General features: G+C 53.2%; 1 protein-coding gene across 1 annotated transcript; it reads right to left on the reverse strand.

The window, feature by feature from the left end:
• Positions 1-12182: 12182 nt before the first annotated feature.
• LOC147272985 (uncharacterized) lies at positions 12183-13126 on the reverse strand. Its single transcript, XM_086256581.1, has 2 exons — positions 12351-13126; positions 12183-12254 (listed from the first exon to the last, which is right to left on the reverse strand). Exons 1-2 carry the CDS (start codon positions 13041-13043, stop codon positions 12183-12185), a joined length of 765 nt encoding a protein of 254 aa, XP_086112707.1. The 5' UTR covers positions 13044-13126.
• Positions 13127-13436: the final 310 nt, after the last annotated feature.

Here is a 13436-nt window from a genome sequence, read left to right on the forward strand (position 1 = left end):
CTGATCTGGCTGATCAGGTGCTTTGCTGGATGATGAAGTGGATGTTGGTTGAGATCTTCCTGCAAAAGAAACAAGATCAAAGGAGATGGACCGGTGTGGTACCAGCCAAACACACTCCGATGATGAAATCAGTGATGGTGTTTGATGGTGGGTGAGGAAGAACAGAGGATGAACTTGGGAGAATAGGAAGAACAAGGCAAATGTTCTGGGTTATTCTCAGCAAGTTGGGTAAGCTCCTTGGTGAGTGGAAATTTTGTGTAAGTGTTTGTGGGTAGATGCATAGATTGCTAGATCCTTCATTTTGTGCATATGTCGTGCCTTATATAGGCAAAGGAAGACTTAATGAATAAGTTACCTGTATGTGAATGAATGGTTGCCAGAGATCCACGCACCTGGTCAGACCTAGTTGCATGTTCAGCTGCTTACTTCCTCAGCATTCAATGTTGCATTGAATGCTCCATTAAATGCAAGGTTGGAAGGTTCAGGCAAACTGCCCCAGTAGTCATGAATGCAGACTGGATATTCTATCTGTCAGAAGAATGGCGTCAGGTGCATTTAAGTGTGGCGGTTCGTCCCAGCGTGATCTACCCGGGAATGGCGGCGGAGAGCCGAGCCGAGCCGATACAAGCACATGCTCTTATGCGTTGACATGAAGTCCATGTGTGGTCGGATCGGACATGGGATTCCAGACCGAGCTGATCCAGTAAACTGGGGTCTTTCCGAGCTCTAACTGGCCGACGCCAGAACTCGAAAAGAGACCATCCCCTGCGCCGAGCCGAGCCGAACCGGGATGACCGTGGAAAGATGGTCACTCGATCCCTTGAAAGATCATCGGTTCGGCTCGGACCGAACATGGTGGGCCCGGCGTGGAAACTTGGTCTAAGCTGGCAGAGGAAATGCTGACCAGTGATGATGTGGAGGTCAAAGTTTGACCACTGAGAGTCAACTCCGAGATGGATGTTGACCAGCCACGTGACGAGCCGTGATTGGCTGTTCGGATCTATGTGGATTTTCCCACAAACAGGAGTCCCCCAGCTTCCGAGCCGAGCGGACAGTGGTGGATTGGAAGCTGAAGTGCGATGACCTTTCCAAAGATAATACGCTTGCTTGATCCGAGCCGAACCCGACATATCTACGTTTCCGAAGATCCGAGCAGGTGGTGACTTGTGATTGGCCAAAATATCTCAGGGACAGGTGAAGGGACGTTTGATTTCTGCATGGGGGAACGTAAGGGTCACCTCATTATGGGTATTTTTGAATGCTTGACAGGTGTCAAGATCTGGCATGTGAAGCGCCAGAAATGAAGGGTTGAGATCAGTTTGCATGGGGGTATAAAAGTGACTGTTTCTCTCTCTTCCTTCACACTTTCAGTTTTTTCCAGAAACTCACTCTCTCTCCTGCAAAACTCTCTCTCTCACCGTAAGATTTTCTCTCTCACCGTCGTTCGAGTGGTGGTCCGATCCCAACATCGACCAGATACGGCGATAGGCGAGGTGGTTCCGAGGGTGTTTGGGGCGGAGAGATTTGGCCGGACAAAACCAGTAAGTGATTCTGTCCACTTTTGAGTTTTTGCCTTTTCGGGTTTTTGAGTGTGTGTTCTTGGTGTTCTTGAGAAAAACCACTTTTTGATTCAAAAAGCAAGAGAGAGAAAGGTGAGAAGGTGTTTGTAATGTCTGAGACTGACTCGAGTGGCCGGCTCGGCTCGGGAGAAGCCTTTGAAGGAGATAGTGAGGCCGAGATGAGCCGAAGCCCATCTGCGGGTGAGGCCGAGCCGAGCCGAAGCCCACCTGCGGGTGAGGCGAGTTGGGACGGTTTGTCCGAAGAATTGGACGAGGCCGGCTCGGCACTGAATCGCAATCCAAGTGGAGAGCGCCGAGCCCGAGGGGACCAAGAAAACCCCGAGATATTGAGTTCCGATCGGGAACAAGGGACGGCCGAAGGAGGCGACGAAGAGCCTCTTGACGTCGAGCCGATCGCCACCATCCCGAGCAGACTCACCTCAGGCTCGGATGAAAGAGACAGGGGTCACGAGGCGTCGACCTCGGCTCAGGGGGTGACGGGGAGTCCGATCGACCCGAACTTCTACGAGGAATTGGCGTGGAAGGCCGATCAGATCCCCAATGAGATGACAGAGTATCATCTCAGGGACTTGAGGGGTAGGTACTCGGTTCCCGAGTCCGTACAGATGAGATTGCCGAGCGGGGGAGAGATACCGAGCCGACCTCCACGAGGATGGGTGACAATGTACCCCGAGATGTTTGAGAATGGGGTCCGGCTTCCCCTGCATACCGCACCAACTGAACCCAAATGTATACAGGATCATCCTGTCCATGCATATCTTGTGGCACAAAGTGCACAAGTGTGTGCCACACAAGGATGTCCTGTTCTGCTCCTACGCGCTGAGGTCGAAGAACACTGAGCTCGGCTTCTACAACCTGCAGGCCTACTCGGGGCCGTTGTTCTCGGGCAACCCCTCCTCTCAGAAGACTTGGAAGAGGAGATACTTCTTTGTCTCCGGGGATTGGGAATTTGCCGATCCGAGCGATGCTACCCCGGCTCGGGTCCCCAGAGCCTTTAGGATCCCAGGTGGGCATTGGAAGTTTGGGGCCGATCCGAGGGCAATCAGTATATATTTTGTAATGACTGTATATATGTATTTTGTGGCTAACTCCTTTCTGTTTCATCCTTGCAGTCAGCTGGGGCAAATATAAACTCCGAGGCGAGCTGAAGGATCAGATCGCCGTGATCAGAGATTCACCGGCCGAATACCTGTCCACCAAGTTCCTGCTCGGACCGACTCAGATCAGGTTGAGTGGGATCTCCTGGTTTGTACCCAGGTGGAATCCGAGAGCGGAGAGAGGTATGAGTTCGGCAGATCTTGAGGCTCGGCTCAGGAGGAAGGCGGCGAAGAGTGTCCAGAGGAGAGCTGGAGGTCGGGTTCCCGCCGAGCCGACCCCGGTACCGGCGCCTGCCGCCGCCGCAACCCGACCCGGGCCTTCCGTGATGAGACCGGCTCGGCAGGGAGAGAAAAGGAAGGGCCCGGCGACCGAGGTTCGACATGAGAAGAGAGCCCGGGCCGAACCCGGTAGTGGGGGTGCAGAAGCCTCTGGCTCGGCGCCCCTGAAGACGGTGGAGGTCGACCCCTGCATCGAGCCGTTCGTCTCGGGCCTTAAGCGCGTGATGACGGCGAAGGCGCGGGAGGGGCTGTGGACCGGTCAAGACGAGCCGAGCTTCAGCCACCAAGCTCTGACCACATCCCGCCAGGCTATGTTGGTAAGTCTTTTTTGCTTCGGATTTCGTCTATCCGCTCGGTTCGGATTAGTGATAAATGTGTTTCTTTTGCAGCTCGCCATGAGGCAGTTCGAAGCTGCCCATGCCGCCGTCGAGGCCGAGGCGACACTGGGGAGATTTCGGGAGCGGACCCAGGAGCTCAAGGAGAAGCTGGCCGAGGCCGAGCGGGTGGTGAAGGCCGAGCGTGACCGGTCGGCGGGTCTGCGGTCTAAGCTGGCCGAGAAAGAGGTGGAGGTAGCTCGGCTCGGCAAGGAGCTTGTGTCCTCGGAGCAGAAACTGGTTGACCTGGGGCTGTACGTCGACGATTTCCAGCGAGACGTCGAGGCTGCCGAACGGAGGACCGCCGAGCTCCGACGTCAAGCTGGAGTGCCGAGCGCCAAGGCACTTGCTGATGCCCACTTCGAGGGGTACAAGGAGTTGCTGGACGAGATCAAGTCGAAGAGGCCGGACTGGGATGTCTCGTTCCTCGGCGAGTCCGACGGTGAGGAGGATACCCAGGGAAGTCAGCAGGATGAGCTTCCTCTCCCCGACCGCCAAGTCCCCGCTGAAGGCGAGCCAACTCCGGAAGATCCTCCATTGCCTGCGTACGAGCTGACCCCGATCCCCCCGGCCCCCGAATCCGATCCCAACGCTGAGATGCAGATCGGCGGGGTTGAGGTGGTGCAACTCGGCGAGGAGACGCCCGAGGAGTCAACTGAGCCGATCCAGGAGGGCCCTGCCGAGCGATCTGCATGATGGCTTATTTTGTTTAATTGTCATGTTATGTTTTTATTTTTCTCCCCGAGCCGATGTGTGGCTCGGGTTTAATTTGATTTTTGAACAATATGTTGTTTGGATTTATCTTGTTTGATTTTTATCAGTATTTTCTTTATGAGCAAAGTTATTATCAGTTCAACTCGGAAATTAAGCTAATGACATAACTAACAACACATGAATAAGAAAAATGACAAAAGTGAAAAACATAATAAAACCCAGGCATTTTGAGATCGGCTCGGTATGCCTATCGCAATGAAAATGAGTGGTAATGATAAATTAGAACTTGTCTTCGGATCAGCTTGATAAGCATAACCAAGATAAGTAAAAATTTAAAAAACCCTAGTGATCCCAGATGGGCTCGGCATGCCCATTGAGATATTTAGGAATTTTGTTTTTTGAGAAAAATATTCAAACTTACTTTCAGATCGGCCCGGCATGCACGATGAAAGTTTTGGTTGGAGTGTATATTTTTCTTTTAGAAATATCCTGTTTGAACGTTAGGACTGTAGGAAGTCACTTCGGCTCGGACAGAGATTTTTATAGACCTGATGAGTCTGTAATATGCCGAGCATCGGGCCGGAAATGGCGCGCCAGCTCGACACATGAGTTTATAGACCTGATGAGTCTGTAATATGCCGAGCATCGGGCCGGAAATGGCGCGCCAGCTCGACACATGAGTTTATAGACCTGATGAGTCTGTAATATGCCGAGCATCGAGCCGGAAATGGCGCGCCAGCTCGACACATGAGTTTATAGACCTGATGAGTCTGTAATATTCCGAGCATCGGGCCGGAAATGGCGCGCCAGCTCGACACATGAGTTTATAGACCTGATGAGTCTGTAATGTACCGAGCGTCGGGCCGAAAGTGGCACTTCGGCTCGGCACATGGGTTTACTATTTTTTCGAAGGAAACACTTAGATCTTTCCTCTTTGTTGAAAGTGTATAGGAGTAGAGTCCCCAGTGTTTGTTTCGAAAAAATAAGAAGAAATGAGTCAAAATGTGTTCATCTCTTCATTGATTGGAATGGGTGCTAGGTCGGACAGTCCCCGATCCTAACCACATTTTTACTGGTAATAAGTCTTCAAGTGTTCAGCGTTCCAGCTATGCTTGAGAGGCTTCCCAGCCAGAGTGGCCAAGTTGTAAGTGCCAGGCTTGACTATGCGAGGGGATTCTGTATGGTCCGGTCCAGTTCGGATCGAATGAGCTCTCCTTGACAGCGAGGGGATTCTTCTTCATGACGAGGCTACCCAATCCGAAGCTCCTGGGTCTGACCCTTTGATTGTAGTATTTGGCTACCCTCTGTTGGTAAGCGGCTCGGCAGAGATTGGCGTCGGTTCGCCTCTCCTCGATTATGTCTAGGCCGAGCTGAAGACCGGTGTCATTGGTCTCAGGATTGTACGTGCCGGTCCGGAATGAAGGAGTCCCCATTTCGACCGGGACGACAGCGTCAGTTCCGAACGCCAAGGCATAGGGTGTTTCCTTCGTCGAGTTGCGATAGGAAGTTCGGTAAGACCAAAGCACCTCTGGCAAGAGTTCAGGCCAATTCCCCTTAGCATTATCCAGTTTAGTCTTGAGGGTCTTCTTGATGATCTTGTTGATGGCCTCGACCTGTCCGTTCGACTGCGGATGGTAAGGCGCGGTGAAGCGCAAGTTGATGTTCAGACGTGAACAAAAACTCCTGAACTTCTTGCAGTCGAACTGTTTGCCATTGTCCGCAATGATGGTGTGCGGCATGCCGAACCGGCATATGATGTTCTTCCAGACGAAGGTCTCCATCCGTTCGGCTGTGGTTGTGGCTAGGGGCTCGGCCTCGGCCCACTTGGTGAAGTAGTCGACTGCTACTACCGCCATGGTGACCTGCCCTTTCGCCTTCGGCATAGGGCCGATTAGATCGAGTCCCCACTGCGCGAACGGCCAGGGACTGGATATGGAGGTCAGCAACTGGGGAGGTTGATGAGGGACTGCGGCGAACTGCTGGCATTTGATACAAGCGCGGGACAGATGATCTGCGTCCTTGTTCAGCGTTGGCCAGAAGTAACCCTGTCTGATCGTCTTGTAGGCTAGGGCTCTTCCTCCAGAGTGGTTGCCGCATATCCCCTCGTGGATTTCTCTCAGCACATCCTGGCCTTCTTGGGGAGTGACACACCGCAAGTAAGGCAGGGAGAAACTCCTCTTGTAGAGCTGACCATCGATCATGCTAAACCGAGCCGACCTCGTTTTGATGAGACGTGCCTTGTCCCTCTCCGGGGGGAGGATCCCGGAGACCAAGTAGGTGATGATCGGCGTCATCCAGTTCGGCTCGGCCTCGGTCTGCATGACAGTGACTTCGTTTTCGGCGGTGCTAGGTCTGTCCAGGATTTCAACTGGAACGTGCCTGGCGGACCCAGTATCCGTGGCCGAAGCCAGGCGTGCCAAGGCGTCGGCCCTGCAGTTTTCTGCCCTCGGGATTTGGGATATTCTGTATTTGTGGAAGTTCCCAAGTAGCAGACGAGTCTTCTCGAGGTAAGCAGTCATGCTAGGTTCTCGAGTCTCATACTCTCCCAATATCTGATTGACGATTAGTTGGGAGTCGCTGAAGATGTTCAGTTTGGTCGCGCCGAGCTCCTTTGCCAATCTGAGCCCGGCGATGAGTGCTTCATACTCTGCTTCATTGTTGGATGCTTGAAATTTGAAGCGAAGAGCATACTCCATCACAACTTGTTCTGGGGAGATCAGAACAAGCCCGGCTCCGCTTCCCATGGCGTTGGAAGATCCGTCCACATAGAGGGTCCAGGTGAGGAGATCAACCTGGCCGCGTTCGTTGATTGTGTTCGGATCGGATGCCGTTGGCATAGCGTCGGTGCGCGGTGGGTCCTCCGTAGAGGTGGTCGACTCACAGATGAAGTCCGACATAGCCTGACCCTTGATGGCCGTCCTGGGACGGTAGATGATGTCAAACTCGCCAAGCTCGACTGACCACTTGATGAGCCGACCCGAAGTCTCGGGTTTTGCCAGGATTTGTCTGAGCGGCTGATCCGTCAAGACAACGATTGAATGAGCCTGGAAGTAGGGCCTCAACTTCCGAGCCGAGCCGACCAGGGCGAGAGCCATCTTCTCGAACCTTGGATATCTGGTCTCGGCATCGGCGAGGGCTCGGCTCGTATAGAAGACGGGGTGTTGTACACCACCGACCTCTCTCACTAGAACTGAGCTGAGAGCCGAGTCAGAGACAGAAAGGTAGAGAAAAAGTTCTTCACCTTCCTCTGGTTTGGATAAGATGGGAGGTTCCCCTATGTGCCTTTTCAGATCTTGAAAGGCCTGCTCGCATTGGGGGGTCCATTCTATGTTCTTCCCTGCTCCCCTTAAGGCTTTGAAGAAAGGGAGGCACCGGTCGGTGGATTTCGAGATGAACCGGTTCAGGGCGGCAACTCTTCCAGTCAGACTCTGGATTTCCTTGCGTGTCCTTGGGGACTTCATGTCGATCAAAGCCTGGATCTTTTCTGGATTGGCCTCGATCCCCCGTTGGCTGACCAGGTAGCCGAGGAACTTTCCTGACCGAACCCCAAAGACACATTTGGCCGGGTTCAGCCGCATCTGATACTCCTTCAGGACCCCGAACATGTCTGAGAGGTCCCTGACGTGATCGTCCGCCTTGTTGCTTTTGACCAGCATGTCATCCACGTAAACCTCTACGGATTTGCCGATGGAAGATCTGAACATGTGGTTGACCAGCCTTTGGTAGGTGGCTCCGGCGTTTTTGAGTCCGAAGGGCATGACCTTGTAGCAGTACATGCCGCGGTCCGTTATGAAAGATGTGCCCTCCTGGTCGGACTTGTGCATGAGGATCTGGTTATACCCAGAATAAGCGTCCATGAAGCTGAGGAGCTGATGCCCTGCTGTCGCATCGACGAGCTGATCTATTATGGGCAAGGGAAAGCTATCCTTGGGACAAGCCCTGTTCAGATCGGTGAAGTCCACGCACATCCTCTACTTCCCGTTGTTCTTTTTCACCATGACCACGTTGGCAAGCCAGTCGGGATAATTGACCTCCCGGATGAACCCGTTGTTCTGCAACTTGGTTACCTCCTCAGCCATGGCGGCGTATCGGACCGGATCGTATGACCTCCTCTTCTGACGGACCGGTTTGCATCCCGGGTCGGTGTTCAGCCTGTGGGTGATCACGTCAGACGATATGCCTGGCATGTCATCGTAAGACCAGGCGAACACTTCCGTATTGGCACGGAGGAAGTCGACTATGGCAGAACGTTGCTCGGGGCTGATCTGAGTACCCACCCGGACGAGCCGATCCGGTGTCTCGACCGAGATCGGCACTTCTTCCCAAGCCTCGGCGGGAAGGGGCCGAGAATCTGGGTTCGGCTCGGAAGTGAAGTCGAATGTTTCCGCCCTCGGCCATCTGCCTGAATCAGCGATGGAGTCAAGTTCCTGTGAGTTCGGCAGTTGACCCTTCTGCTTGATCGAAGCGGCGTAGCAAGACCGAGCCGAGCACTGGTCTCCCTGAATGACGATGCAGTCGTCGCCCACCGGACATTTGATGAGGAGGTTGGCGTAATGGACGATGCAGTCAAGGTCGACCAGAGCCGGTCTGCCCAGAATGATGTTGTAGGCTGACGGCCGCTTGACGACGATGAAGTACGTCATGCAGGTCTTCTTGATCGGTCCCTTCCCGAGCGAAAGGGGAAGGTAAATGTGTCCGAGGGGCTGAACCACTTCTCCCCCGAATCCGACCAAGGCAGGTGTATCGGTCTCCAGCTTATCTTCGCCGATTCCCATCTGCGCGAACGCAGAGTGGTAGAGGATGTTGACTGAGCTCCCTCCATCGATGAAGGAGCGTGCAATGGTAGTTCCGGCCACCTCAGCCACTATGACGACCGGATCATAGTGGGGGAAGATGGTCTCATTTGCTTCGTTAGGCTCGAAGGTGACCGGTGCCCAGTCTTTCCGTTGTCTTTTGGAAGTGCTGGGCTGACCCGCTTGGATCGACAGGGACTCGTGAGCTTGAGCCGCCTGTCTGACATACTCCTTCTGGGATCGGTTAAAGCTTCCCACGAAGGTTGGTCCCCCGCCGATTGATCCGATGGCAGCATCCTGGACCTCGATGGTGTTGGTGGGCTTCTTCGGCGCGGCCTTGGGTACCCTAGGCCCACCGGCCAGGAATTGATTGATCTTACCCGCCCGGGCAAGAGTCTCAATCCCGTCGCGGAGAGCGTAGCAATCACCCGTGACGTGGCCGTGATTGGAGTGGTATTTGCAGAAGACGCCCTCCCTGATTTTGTCTGGGGGTGGTCCCTTGATCTCCCTGGCAGCTGGGAGTTGGTCCTTGATCTTGGAAAAGATCGCCTCCAGACCGGCATTGAGGGGAGTGTACTCCGTGTACTGGACAAACTTGGGCCCCTTGCCCAGAAGTTGGCGTGGCTCCTCGGTCCTGGTCTTCTTGGATTGGACCTGGGGTTTGGGACTTGCAACCTCTCCCTCCTTCCTCTTGGCCGAGGTCGGCCTGGGATTCAGGGCCTCCACTTGAGCATCCCACTCCTCAGCCCGCGCCCACTTAGTGGCTTCGGCAGAGAGCTCATCGTAAGTGGAGGGAGGATTCCTCATTAGGTGGGAGCGGAGTCCCCCGGCGTGCAGACCTTGCATGAGGGCGTTCTTAGCTGACATATCGTCGCAATCGTCGCACTTCGTATATTCGATGTTGAAGCGGATCAGATAGGCCTTGAGGCTCTCCTCTTCCTGCTGCTTAATGAGCGACATATCGTTCAAGTTGTAGAGTCGTTCGGATACAACCCGATATCTCGCCAGGAAGGCCCTCCAGAGGTCGGAGAAGGAGTCGATGGAGTTCGGTTGGAGAGTTCGGAACCATCCCCGAGCCGAGCCCTTCAAGGTCGAAGGGAAGATTCTGCACTTCGCGGCTTCAGATGCCTGGCGGGCCTCCATGGCGTATCTGAAGCTGTCAAGATGGTCGTAGGGATCCTTGGCCCCATCGTACTGATCCATCTTGGGGGGCTTGGTGTCGCGGGAGACCTCAGCATCCATGATTCTGCTGGTGTACGGGAGGGGGAGTTCCTCCCCGTGGTCGGCTCTACCGGTGTACCCCCTGGAAACCTCGACGTGGCCGAGCCGATCGTGGACGCTCCGGATTTGGTCCTGGACCAAAGTCCGGACAAGATTTTCCACGTCGGGCGGGGTCGGCTCGGCCGCATTTTCCCCTGAGCATTCGGCCTGGTTACCAAGTCTCTCACTCACCGGCTGGCGAGTGATCCTCTCGCTCACCGGTCGTCGATCCGACATGATCATAGTCGATCCCAGTCGGTCGCTCACCGATCGTCTCCCTGAGTGAGCTCCTGACGGGGAAGGATCCTGGCCGGTGATAGGGCCGAGCCTATCCCCAACCGGGACCCTGGTTTCGGCCGAATCGGCTGGACTGTTGGCCCCCAACCTGGATTGGGCCGGGGGTCGCCGGTTTGTATTCGGGTCGGCACGGTCTCCGCTCGAATTCCTGGGGACCCGCTTCCCGAAAGCCGCCTGTTTTTGCTGAAGAAGACGGTGGGCGTTTAGGCATTCGGCTTGTTCGGCCGGGGGCATGTCTTCGAAGCCCGGGAAGACGTAATCAGAATCCTGTCGATCGGGCTGGTCGTTCGGCTCGGCAGGAGTGCTTTGCCGAGAAGGAGACGGTGAAAGGACCTTCTGCTCGGTTCGGGTCCGGCGCGATCGGAAACCCGATCCCCCACTGTTCTCGAGCTGAGCACGATGGCGCGCAAGTTCCCCGGCCAGCTCGGCCTGTTTTGCGAGCAGCTCATTATTCTGCTTCAGGAGTGCATTCTCAGCGGCTAGATGTCGCTGGCTCTCCTTAAGGAGTTTATGAGCAGCTCGGATTTTCGAGGGACCTTTGGACTTTGATGTCCTGGGGAATTGTGCTCCCCTTGTCTTTTCAGGTGTTTCAGGCTGATGTTGTTCATCATTCTGAGACGCCCCTGAAGAAGAACTGGTGTCCCGAAAGATGGTAGTCATGATGACTTGCGTGAAGGAAGAGCTTAGCACTTGCGGTGATGAACACAACGGCTGAAGTCAGATTCCCACAGACGGCGCCAATCTGTTGATGCAAATTCTCGTAAGGTAGATGCAACAACTCAGAATAGATGATCTGGCTGATCAGGTGCTTTGCTGGATGATGAAGTGGATGTTGGTTGAGATCTTCCTGCAAAAGAAACAAGATCAAAGGAGATGGACCGGTGTGGTACCAGCCAAACACACTCTGATGATGAAATCAGTGATGGTGTTTGATGGTGGGTGAGGAAGAACAGAGGATGAACTTGGGAGAATAGGAAAAACAAGGCAAATGTTCTGGGTTATTCTCAGCAAGTTGGGTAAGCTCCTTGGTGAGTGGAAATTTTGTGTAAGTGTTTGTGGGTAGATGCATAGATTGCTAGATCCTTCATTTTGTGCATATGTCGTGCCTTATATAGGCAAAGGAAGACTTAATGAATAAGTTACCTGTATGTGAATGAATGGTTGCCAGAGATCCACGCACCTGGTCAGACCTAGTTGCATGTTCAGCTGCTTACTTCCTCAGCATTCAATGTTGCATTGAATGCTCCATTAAATGCAAGGTTGGAAGGTTCAGGCAAACTGCCCCAGTAGTCATGAATGCAGACTGGATATTCTATCTGTCAGAAGAATGGCGTCAGGTGCATTTAAGTGTGGCGGTTCGTCCCAGCGTGATCTACCCGGGAATGGCGGCGGAGAGCCGAGCCGAGCCGATACAAGCACATGCTCTTATGCGTTGACATGAAGTCCATGTGTGGTCGGATCGGACATGGGATTCCAGACCGAGCTGATCCAGTAAACTGGGGTCTTTCCGAGCTCTAACTGGCCGACGCCAGAACTCGAAAAGAGACCATCCCCTGCGCCGAGCCGAGCCGAACCGGGATGACCGTGGAAAGATGGTCACTCGATCCCTTGAAAGATCATCGGTTCGGCTCGGACCGAACATGGTGGGCCCGGCGTGAAAACTTGGTCTGAGCTGGCAGAGGAAATGCTGACCAGTGATGATGTGGAGGTCAAAGTTTGACCACTGAGAGTCAACTCCGAGATGGATGTTGACCAGCCACGTGTCGAGCCGTGATTGGCTGTTCGGATCTATGTGGATTTTCCCACAAACACAGCGGTTGGAATAGCTCCTTTTCCCAATCCAACAGCGTAAAGCAAGGCCTATAAATACCAAAAAAAGAAGAAAAGAAATGCAAACTCACTATAATATTCAGCAAAGATGATGGTTAGGTTAGGCATGCTAGGAGAGGGAGGTACCTGAGTGGCAAGGACTCCACTAATTTGGCTGGCGACGCCCTGAACTCGTCTCCATAGAGAGTAGTCCAAGTAATCGCTGGTAACGCAGTGGGGAAAGCCTTCTGGGAGCATCAATCGCATAAAGAGATGTCTGCATTGCAACCAAAGATTCCCAACACTTATTGAACCAAAACTAACACCGTGAGCAACAACAAAAGCATCCTTAACAAAATCAGGAATAAGCTTGGTCCACTTGCCTCCCCTCACTTCCCACACAGTCTCACACTCCTCTGATGCCAGCGCATAAGCCAATAGGAGGTGACAGAAACAACATGCCACAGAGCAGAAGACGAGGGAGAAGAAAAAGGGGTGATGAGACTGGCCAGAAGAACCCGAGGAGGAACCACTATCCTCATGCCACCCCCATGAGGATGACCCAAATAGGTTACTCCAGCCGCCGCCGCCGCCGCCGCCGTTGTTGCCAGAGTCACAGCCGCCATTGCCCAGCAGGATAGTAGGTGCATTAAATCGTTTTGAAGGCAGCCCATGAACGTGAGATTGTGATGCCTTGAGAAGAAGCGAAGACAACAACACTGGACTGGATTTTAGAGCAGATGACCATGGCGCACCAGAACTGCTATCACGGACGTAAGTAGGTGGTAGAGGTGGTGTAATGCTTCCTTGGACGCACAAGGACTTGCAAGCGCACCCCATCTCTCCTTCCTTTCCCACTGACCCGCTTCCCTCTCTCCCCCTCTTTTTCTAACTTTTTCTTTCCTTTTTTTTTTTTTCGTTTCTACAAACCTAATCGTGCCGTCTTTGCACGGATACGGATACCGCCTTTCTAAGTTTTATTTTTTCGGTCTCGGGTCGGGACCAACTTTATTTTGTTTGCCGGCACCATTAAACTCTTAAAAAAAAAAAAAAAAAAAACTCTTAAAGAGATGGTCCCTAAGTTGTAAATTAAAATGGAAAATGACATGTACACTAAATTTTGTTCATCAAATTTATTTAATATGATGTGTCAATATTATGTTAGGATTAAATAATGAGCCATAGTGAGTCCAGAAAAGATTGATGACTATGCATCTGTCAATTAGGTCTTAA

This window comes from Dryas octopetala, chromosome 9, assembly GCF_963921425.1.
Source record: "Dryas octopetala chromosome 9, drDryOcto1.1, whole genome shotgun sequence".
Taxonomy (NCBI): Eukaryota; Viridiplantae; Streptophyta; class Magnoliopsida; order Rosales; family Rosaceae; genus Dryas; species Dryas octopetala.

Coding starts and splice junctions, on each gene's coding strand:
- LOC147272985 (XM_086256581.1), bottom strand. CDS start 13,043: ATGGGGTGCGCTTGCAAGTCCTTGTGCGTCCAAGGAAGCATTACACCA. Junction 12,255..12,350: donor GTGGAGTCCTTGCCACTCAG/GTACCTCCCTCT, acceptor TGGTATTTATAG/GCCTTGCTTTACGCTGTTGG.